Consider the following 10,586-nt stretch of genomic DNA (forward strand, 5'->3'; position numbering starts at 1 on the left):
ATACACTTACCCTGGACTTGGGCTGAAATCCCTCCCACTCACCTCCCCTCTAAGTTGAGGGCGAAGTACCAGGTCCCCGGCCCCGCCCGCCCCACCGCACCTTCACCCCTGAGTGCCCAAAGTTCCCTGACATCCCGCTAAGTCCCCTGGGCCAAGAATGTCACTGCCTGCCACCCCACTCCCCTACCTCCCAACCGCCGCGCTGCCTGCCGCCTGCCTGACACCCACTGCGCGTCCCCAGTGGGCCACGCAACACCCTCCTCCACGGTCCTAGCGCTCCCTTCCCAGATTGGCGGCCTCCTGAGTCATCTGCCCACACCAAGAACTGAAAACCGAGAACCAGGAACCGAGATCCCGGGGACCGGTCCTGCAGACGCATAGCACTCCTGTGTCGCACGCGGAGCGTCGCAAGCACGGCAAGACTCCAGGGAGGAGGGAGAAGCGCATACGCCTCACGTATTTTATTGTGTCATCGCGGCTGGAGCACTAGCACGCTGTCCACGCCGTGGAGCCTGCGAGGCGTGCGCCGGGGCCACCGAGCTGGCCTCGGTGTCCAGAGCTCTCTCCAGCAGTTGGAGGCGCCCTGTGGTCTCGACCAGCATGTCCATGAGTGCCTGCTGCTGCAGCTTCAGGTAGTTGTTCTCCTCCAGCAGCTCCTGGCTGTAGGCGCGCCACACCTGCGCCTTCCGGCCCGAGCTGGGCGGCGGCTGCGGCCGCCTCGCAGGCCCTGGCGGTCCTTCAGCGGCCCAGCGGCCGCCGCGGAACACGAAAGCCTGGTCGCTGAGGCACGTGCGCGGCGCGCCGTAGCCTAGGCCGAGCTCGGCCTGGCGCGTACTGTGTTCCAGAAGGTAAAAGGTGGACATGGAAGAGCTGCGGCGCAGTGGCGGGCGCCGTGGCGAGAAGCGCCGTGAGAAGTGGTCGGCCCAGAACTGCCGCAGCTGCTCCCACAGGCGATTGGCGTGGTCCGCGGCCGGCCACCCGAAGGCCTCCAGGTTGAGGGCCAGGTGGGCCCCGGCAGGTGCGTGGTTGCGCAGAGTGGAGCTGCGAGAACACGGGTGACTGGGGCTGCACCCTTGTCTTGGGACACACACCCGTTCTAGATGATGGAAGCACGCCAGGGGCACTGCTAGGGAGCAAGGATCCAGGTGAGGAGCGTGCTCTGTGCCAGCCACCCCCTCACACCGTGAGGCCTGCTGGCGGGCACGGTTTGCCACTGCGAGGCCCATCCCTGCATAGCTGTACTAGTAGCATTTCCCCCAAAGCCACCTTCCCCAAAGACCACTCGGGGTGGGTCCTGGACACAAATGCTAATGAAAAGTCACACTCTTGCTGTCTAAGCTCAGAGCAGCTGCTGGGAGTAGTTCTGCACCAGGGGGAGGGAATAATAGCAGAGACAGGTACTTCAAAGATGTGCAGGACTTTGCCAGGTGGATTGGAGGTGGATAAGTGAGAGCCTCTGGGCAGAGTGAAAAGCCAGGCAAGGCTGCATGTTAGGAGGAACTTGGGGTGGGGCTGGTGCCCAGTAGTCAGTTGGGAATAGCGGAAGAGGGAGCTGGGCAGGGGGATAAGAGCACTGCTGAAGGATTACAAAGCCGGGGCTGGATCTGGATCTACAAACTATCTGGTAGGCTGTCAAGTATAACCAACAGCATGGTTGCCTTCGTCATTCACTTATTCTGCAACCTCAAACTGGCTCCTGCTCTGTGCCAGGCCCTGGTCTGGGCAGGGGTCCCAACCTGTGCCTGCCATGACATGTTTAGAGATAGTTCACAGTCCAATGTGCTCAGCGACATCCTGGAGGCATATGCCATGGGCTAGGACCTATGCTTAGGGCTTGAGGTAACTGGAGTTGGGCAGACTACACCTTCAGGGAGCTAAAGGTCCACCCCCACCCCCACCCCCTGTAAGTGCTGATTCTGTTGTGTTTGAGAAGAGGACTGTGTGCTCTGTTAAATTTCTCTTCTCACCATGAAGTGTGAAAAGGGAAAGAACTTCAGAGCAGGGGTCCCTCTGTCGTGCCTTCATTAACTCAACACATACTCTATTCCTCACCCATAGCTGGGTAGAGGCTGGAAGGTGCTACCCTTAGATGTGGCTCAGGGACACATCCTTGGTAGCCTGCAGAGGACCCACTAGATCCAGCCAGGCTCACCCTTGAGGTTGCAGCTTCCCAGAGGACCCTTCCCTGAGAATCCTTGCTGCATGTTGTTCCTCACCTGGAGCATGTGTTGGAGGTGCTGAGCTGCTGTCCCAGGCCTGGCCCAATCTGTGAATCACTCAGCTGATGTCTACCTGCTATGACTCACAATGCTTCAAGGCCAGATCAGCCCAGAACAGAAGGGATGCTGACTGCCAAGTTGTAACCCAGACCCCAGACTCTGCTGTGTTCAAGGCAGTGTACTAGGGACATGTCTAAGATATTCCCTCATGAAGCTATCATTCTTGGGGGAGGAGGTCATTAGCACAGCCTGAGATAGGAATTTGTTCTAGGGGAGTGAGCTAAAGGAAGCTTAAGTAATGTGTCATGGGTCAAATTCCCTAGAAGCAAAGCCAGAAGTAGGAATTCTTGATTTATTGGAAACGTGCTCTTGGAGGAAGGGAGTGAGGGAAGCAGGTCAGAGCAGGGAAAAGAGCTGCAGGGAAGCAAGTGGGGACAAGCTCCAGCCTGACCCCACAGGGAACTGGAGAAACTGCACCACATAGTTAGTCTCCTCACCAGGGGTCACACCCTGGGCAGAACCAGGTGTTATGCTGTTACAGAACCCCACAGGCTGTTCAGTTATGAGGGGCCCGATTGCATACCGCCAAAAGCACAACTCTCAACACCAAGTTTGGTGAAAAGAAAAAGGATTGTTTATTTTAAGATTATGCGGATTTAGATCTGTGGAGTTCTCAGCTTCCTTACAAAGAAAGCATGGATCTCTCCTCTACCTCTCTGCAATACCACGTGATTCTCTTTTTCTCCCTTTCTCTTTGTAAACTGCCTAATTCTCCTCCTCTGCCAGCCACGTGGAATGCTCTTCTTCCTCTCCTTTCCTTCCTCTCCAAATGTCTACCGCCCTCTCTTAAATCCCTGACTGCGGCCTGTGATGTATTAGGTGTGGTAACTCATTCTGACCATTAACAGAACCTTCCACAGACCTGCTTATTCACTGCTCTTTATTCCTTGGAGCTGTGGAAGAACTGAAGCCATTTACATAATTAAGACCCTAGCTACCAGCCATAGACATGCAAAGGCAGCCTCCAAACCACAGTCTCTGGGGTTTTCTGGAGGACCCCACTCTAACAATTCCTCCCTCTCAGACTTAAGACCCTTTATAATCTTATTAAGGACAATGGGCGAAAGTCTCGTGCTCTTCTAGCTGCTTCCTGCTGTACATGGCCATCGTCCTACCAATTCTTGGTTCTAAAAATCCCTAATAAGAGTGGGGGTGAGGAGGGGAGGGAGGCCTTCCCACATGGGAAGGATCTTGAGGAGTCCAGGTCAGTTGGCTGTCCCCAGGCAGCGGCATGCTTGGTTTCCAAGAGTTGGCACTGCTGGACAAGCTGACATCCTTGTTGTATTTCAACCACTTAGTTCAGCCAAACTGTTGGGTCTCAGAAGGCGGCGATGCAGATAGGCTTAAGCGAGGCCTACACATATAATCACTCAAGCAATGAGATCGTATACTTACACCCTAGGAAAACAAAAGGAAGAACACACATGTTAAATCACGCAATACAACCCACAAACCAGTCTCTAAATCTGCAAGACTCTTATTTGTGAAGACACAAATGCCTTGTGGCAAGGCATTTGACATTCTTGCCTCTAAATTAAGCATCCTTGATGGCGTCACACACCAAGTTTAACTTTCAGGTGAAAACAAACTTTAAATTAAAATACACTTTAAAGACAGCTGTACTAGTTTTAGTCTAATACTGAGCATAGTGATTTTTCCTGTATTACAATTTTTCTCCTTAAGATTAGCCTCGTTATTAAAGGGAGTGCAGTAAGTCCAGTTTTAATTTAGCTTGTTTGTTTGCATAAATGCAACAAGAGCAGCAATTGATCACATATAATCTTTAAGCCTGCTTTGCTGGAACTTACACAAGGAACCTTCAGGTTGACTTTCAGTCTACCCTTCAGAGCACAGAAGCTGAGCCACACACCTGACATCCAGCCTTGCCTGTAAACACCTGCTTTTTCCAAGTCCTTCAGGTTTTTCACTGTGCTTTAAGGTTCCTCCTAGCCAGCTTTCAGGAAAGCAACCTTCGTTCCTTCCTTGGAAAGATTGCCATGAACCGCACAACCAACCAAGGTATCAGGCCTTTTTTTTTCCCCCCCTGTGGTCTTTTATGAGCTTTGAATGTCAATTCCAATTCTTCAGAGCTTTCTGGTAACAATCAGAGCCCAGGCATGCCATTTAGGCATAATATTCCAATCACAGTTTTGGTTTAACAAAACTTCTAAGAACTGGTCTTATTAGTTTTATGCAAAGAACCTTATGTCTTTACTTACTCCTTCAGATGCCAAATTCTGGAGGGATCAGGTGGGGAGAAAAATATACGCTGTGAAGAAAAATTCTTGCCCTTTTAATATTCATTAGAGCTACATTATCATGCCTTATACTTTCTTTTGTTTGCTTTCATGTTTGTGAAGTTTTAACTCTCCCTGGGAAACCTCAATTTTCTTTTCAGAGCATGTACAGAGCAATAATCCAAAAACACAGAAAACTAGGTGCTCTCCCACCAATATGTCTTACTGGCCTAGAGAGACATGCCCTTCCAAACAGACAGAGCTCTGTAAACCAGGTGGCACCTTATGGCACCAGAAGACACCTTCTAAACAAACGGAGCTCTATAACCAGATGGTACCTCATGGCACCAGAAGACGTCTTTAGTTCGAGTCTCTTGGCAGAGACATGCTCACTTGCCAAGGCTGAAATTCTCATCAGCCCTGAATGACCCTTCCTGGGTCCCGGGTGGCAAAAGCATTCTCCCCAACCAGTTTACAGATGATCTTTCCTAGGTCACATTGGCTAAAACCAATACAGAGAATTACAGATTACCTTTCCTAGGTCTTATTGGTCAAAACCAATACAGCAGTACAGTAACCATACAATCAGACCACAAGTAGTTGAGGTTTCCTCTTCCCAGGTTTAAAAACTTTCACAACCTTTTTATGTATTTACCCATTTAGATTTAACTATTACCTATTTCCAATTCTTATTCTTTGCTACACTGTGAAGGACTATACTCAAACTCAGTATTTGGCAGCTAAAAGTTCCCTAGATTTGTAGAGATATCCTGTAGTTTTCTGAAGCTTAGACCTTGCAAACACCCTGTCAGGTAGCAGTGACCTGAATGTCTAGACATACTGTTTTGCAAACAAAGCACATTACCTGAAGAGCATATCTAACCCACCATTTTGCCCACTTTAAAGATGGCAGCAGCGCATCACATGAGGCATCTTCAAATATGGTGGCACCCATAAGTACCACCCACAAGATGGAGGTCCCACGTGACTCATCCACCATGGTGGAGCACTTACATGGTTTCATTGGCTTGCTTCAAATTGGGAGGCCCCCTGACTATACTGGGTTCATTGGCGGGTTCTGGCAGGGAAGACCCACTCCTGTGAGGGTGAAGCTGTTGGCTTTGCAGTCACTTCAGAGGCCACACCAGAGGCCATAACCAAAAGGGGTGGAGGGAGGGAAGTCTTGAGTTTGCAGCGAGGTGGGTGCTGCAGAAGCCACTCCCACCTGTGGAGGAGGTGTGGTGGAATCCACCTCCACCTGCGACAGGGCGGTGCCATGGAAACCACCTCCACCTGAGGAGGGGGTGGGGCCATGGGAGCCACTTCCACCTGGCCACAGTTTGGTGCCAAAACAGCTCCCTTTGTCTGCAAGTCTTTTTTCCCTGGATTCAGAGCATGAATGAGATTTATTACCTCATTTTCTTTTCTGGTGTTTTTCTATCAGGAAGGGGCTTCAGGACCACCTTCTTTCTCTGCACCATTACTCGGTTCTCTATCCCTATTAAGGACTCATTATACAACTCTACAAATATATTTACATAATGGGCCTCTTCCCATTTTTCCAGTTGCTGGCAGTATCTTTTCAATTGCTTCAAGATACAGCAACTCAGGGAACCATTACAGGTCGCCTTTCCTTACTATCCAAAACATACTTAGGCCAGACAGTGTTATGATAATAAATTAATATCTTCTTAGACATAGGATAAGAACAGTACATATTCCAGTTTTTCAAAATTCTTAGGGGCTTGCCCAAAACTGCTTTTCTTGACCCTGACATACAGGCCAATGGCTATAACCAGAAAGATCCTAAGGACTAGAAAACATATATACCATTCAGGCATCCATAATTCCATTATTTCCAGGAGTACTCTTGATTGGACAAATAAATCTAGCATCCACAATTCCATTGTTTCAGAAATGCTCAGAAATAAATTTTCAGCCAAACAATCTTACTTTAATCCCTTTTGTTAGGGAAAAAGAAACAAGCCAATGACTCTCAGATCAGTAGGAGATCATTAACAGATGAATCATGGAAAAGGGGCGAGGAAATGACACTCCTCAGCTCCTCACACATTTCTCTGGGATCAAAAGGAGGAAGATTGTCATCACCAAACACAGAGAAATGGGAAGATGTAGCTAGATAACTTTGCAAATAAATTGGAGATACCTATAACTAGATTACCCTTAATCACACCCTTAAAGTAGTTAATTGCATTAGATTGTGAACCTGGATTAACCAGTAATGGAGAAATGGGGGAGAAGGAGAGGGAAGGGGGAGCTAAACGCATTAGTATAAAACCATTTTTCTTTGTCTACTTTGCACGCACATGCACCTGGCTAGTGGTGCGCCCGGTTCTGCAGACTCATGAGTAAAATTTTCGCTTTGCTGCTCAAGTCCTGTGTCCCAGTGTTTTATTGTGTTTCTCACACTTTCCAGTTTCGTTTTCTTTTCACCCTCCAGGACTATTTAGGCGGCCGGTGCCCTCAGGAGGTGTCTCCATCAGGGGATCGACCTGCCACGGGCAATTATTAAAGCCCCATCTGGGTTGCCAGGTTGTTACAAAACCCCATGCGCTGTTCAGTTATGAGGGGCCCGATTGCCCGCCGCCAGAAGCATGACTCTTAACACCAGAGTTTGGTGAAAAGGAAAAGGATTGTTTATTTAAAGATTATGCGGATTTAGATCTGTGGAGTTCCCAGCTTCCTTGCAAAGAAAGCATGGATCTCTCCTCTACCTCTCTGCAATACTGCATGATTCTCTTTCTCTCCCTTTCTCTTTGTAAACTGCCTAATTCTCCTCTTCCAGCCACATGGAACTCTCTTCTTTTCTTCCTCTCCTTTTTTCTTCCTCTCCTCTTTTCTTCCTCTCCAATTGTCTGCTGCCTTCTCCTTAAGTCCTTGACTGTGGCCTTTGACACAGTAGGCATGGTAACTGGTTCTGACCATTCACAGAATTTTCCACAGGCCTTGCTTATTCACTGCTCATTATTCCTTGGAGCTATGGAAGAACCGAAGTCATTTACATAATTAAGACCCTAGCTACCAGCCATAGATATGCAAAGGCCTCTTGAAAGCTGTTTCTCTTCCCCCATTCTCCAAACCACAAGCTCTGGGGTTTTCTGGAGGACCCCACTCTGTAACAGTGCCACCTCCCTTTTTCCTAGAATAATAAACAACAAATTTATAATGTACAATTTGATGTGAAATTATCACTCATATCATAATAATGAAGGTATCCATTAGCTTCAGAAATTTTCTTTCCTGCCCTGGCTGGTGTGGCTCAGTGGATTGAGCACCAGCCTGCAAACTGAAAGATCCCTGGTTCAGTTCCCAGTCAGAGCACATGCCTGAGTTGCAGGCCAGGTCCTCAGCTGGGGGCATTTGAGAGGCAATTGATAGATGTATCTCTCACACATTGATGTTTCTCTCCCTCCCTCCCTTCCCCTCTCTCAAAATAAATAAAATCTTTAGAAAAAAGAAATTTCCTCTGCTCCTATCACTATAGAATCATTTGCATTTTCTAGAGTTGTATGTACACACAATTTAGTATGTAATTTTTTTTGCCCTAGCTGTTTACAGCATAATTATTTTAAGATTAATTTATGTTGTATTTATCAACCATCATTCCTTTTATCAATGAGTAGTAGTCCATTTTATGGAAATATCACAATTCATTTTTCCATCCACCTGTTGATGGAAATTTGGGTTGTTTCCAGTTTGGAGGCTGCCTTGAACACCTGTGTGACATCCCCAGTACCCATGTCCCCTCTCCCCCCACCTACAGCTGCCTGGGAGATAACAGGGTGCTTCAAACTGAACAGCGTTCTGCTTTGATCAGCCCATCGCACCCACAGCTGCCAGATAACCAAACAGTCAACTAAGCTCAAAAATCCCTTTTTTGTTCCTCCTATAAAGCAACCCCCCTCTCCCCTAGAAGCTCGGAGTCCTGACCACCTGCGGCAGGGCTCTCTCCCCACTTGCTGACTCTCCCAATAAACTTCTTTTTTTCCTACTCGCTGCGTCTTAATGGCCTTCTGAGTGATTTCGTTCTTACACTATGTACCAGTCTTTGCATGTCATTTCTCTTGAATGAGTACTCAGGAATACAGTGGCTGGGTCATATGATAGGCATGTGTACCTCTTTATGACGTTATCAAACTTTTCTAAGAATGGCTGTGTAGTTCAGTGGGGGCCCCCCCAAAGTCCCTATAGCTCATGATTTTGGGGATGGGGAAGGACTTAGTACAGCTTTTAAGGTACCTTGCATATCTATGGCAAGTTGGTAACTAGATAATAGTTGTGCTGCAGCCCAGGGCAAAAGGAAGGATGATAGGCTTAAGATACTAGCCTTTCCTGGTCCCCTCACCGACGTGGGCAACTTCCACTACGGTGAGGGGACCAGGTGGTATGCGAGGAGTTTAGGGACGTGGAGGTTCCGAGGCTGAGGCTACAACTCCAGGCCCAGTGTTTCCCAGGCTCTTTGAGTTCTGTTCCCGTTACACGGGTGCATCTCTGCAAGGAGCAACCCAGCTGAACAACAAGATCTGTGATATTGCCATTAACTGGGCTGGTGGTCTGCACCATGCCAAGAAGTTTGAGGCTTCTGGGTTCTGCTATGACATTGTGATTGGCATCCTGGAGCTGCTCAAGTACCACCCTCGGGTGCTCTACATTGATATTGACATCCACCATGGTGATGGGGTTCAGGAAGCCTTCTACCTCACTGACCGAGTCATGACAGTGTCCTTCCACAAATACGGAAACTACTTCTTCCCCGGCACAGGTGACATGTATGAAGTTGGAGCAGAGAGTGGCCGCTATTATTGTCTCAATGTGCCCCTGCGGGATGGCATTGATGACCAAAGTTACAAACACCTTTTCCAGCCAGTTATTAACCAAGTGGTGAACTTCTACCAACCCACGTGCATTGTTCTCCAGTGTGGAGCTGACTCTCTAGGCTGTGATCGATTGGGCTGCTTCAACCTCAGCATTCGAGGACATGGGGAATGTGTCGAATATGTCAAGAGCTTCAATATCCCTCTATTGGTGCTAGGTGGTGGTGGTTATACTGTCCGAAATGTTGCCCGCTGCTGGACATATGAGACATCGCTGCTGGTGGAAGAGGCCATTAGTGAGGAGCTTCCCTATAGTGAATACTTCGAGTACTTTGCCCCAGACTTCATGCTCCATCCAGATGTCAGTACCCGCACTGAGAATCAGAACTCACGCCAGTATCTGGACCAGATCCGCCAGACCATCTTTGAAAACCTGAAGATGCTAAACCATGCACCTAGTGTCCAGATCCATGATGTGCCCGCAGACCTCCTGACCTATGACAGGACCGATGAGGCTGATGCAGAGGAGAGGGGTCCTGAGGAGAACTATAGCAGGTTGCTCTACAACTTACACTCCCCTGGCTGGTTTGGCTCAGTGGATTGAGCGTCGGCCTGCGAGCTAAGTGTCGCTGGTTCGATCTTCCAGTCAGGGCACATCAGAGAAGGAAAACTCTGACTCCAAAAAACCTCCGCTGCCTTGCGGCATACCTCTTCAGGGGAAAGGCTAAGGGAGTAAACCCCGACAGAAAATCCGGAGCCGGAGTCCCTAAGGCGGTTTGACATTGTAGTCAACACCGGCAACTCCTGCGGCGCACCTGAAGCCAAGCTGTATTGACTCCATCTTTCCCTTGGACGCTTCAGCTGCGAAGAGAGGGGGGGTCTGCTGCATGGGCAACGGCAGACCCTCCATATCACCCTGCCCAGGCTCTGTAGCTTCAGCTTCACTGGAGAGGACACTCCAGCGTCATCGCAAGATGTCGATTCAACACGGGAGGAGACAGATACCGTGTCACTCCCGAGTTGAACTGCACAGCCATTCTCGGTGGTGCAGATAGACTCTTAAGAAGCTACACCATCGTCTCTCGAGACGGACGGCTGCCGACGACTAGCCTTTCCTGAGGGAAGTGATGCTGCCCCCATGTAAAAGGGGGGAAGACAGGCTTAAGATACTTTTCATTAACAATGAAGTATGGTGCCCTGGGTCAGCATTTAAAGACAACCAGCCATAAAAGAAG

General features: G+C 48.9%; 1 protein-coding gene and 1 pseudogene across 1 annotated transcript; one reads left to right on the top strand and one right to left on the bottom strand.

The window, feature by feature from the left end:
- Nucleotides 1-431: 431 nt before the first annotated feature.
- Nucleotides 432-1,226, bottom strand: CBY3 (chibby family member 3). The gene has a single exon (XM_090290231.1). The coding sequence runs from the start codon at nt 1,224-1,226 to the stop codon at nt 462-464; it is 765 nt and encodes a 254-aa protein (XP_090146357.1). The 3' UTR covers nt 432-461.
- Nucleotides 1,227-6,843: 5,617 nt separating this feature from the next.
- Nucleotides 6,844-9,955, top strand: LOC150000384 (histone deacetylase 3 pseudogene; annotated as a pseudogene).
- The last annotated feature ends 631 nt before the right edge of the window (nt 9,956-10,586 follow it).

The sequence above is a fragment of the Furipterus horrens genome, unplaced genomic scaffold, assembly GCF_987537825.1.
Source record: "Furipterus horrens unplaced genomic scaffold, mFurHor1.1.pri manual_scaffold_10, whole genome shotgun sequence".
Classification (NCBI taxonomy): domain Eukaryota; kingdom Metazoa; phylum Chordata; class Mammalia; order Chiroptera; family Furipteridae; genus Furipterus; species Furipterus horrens.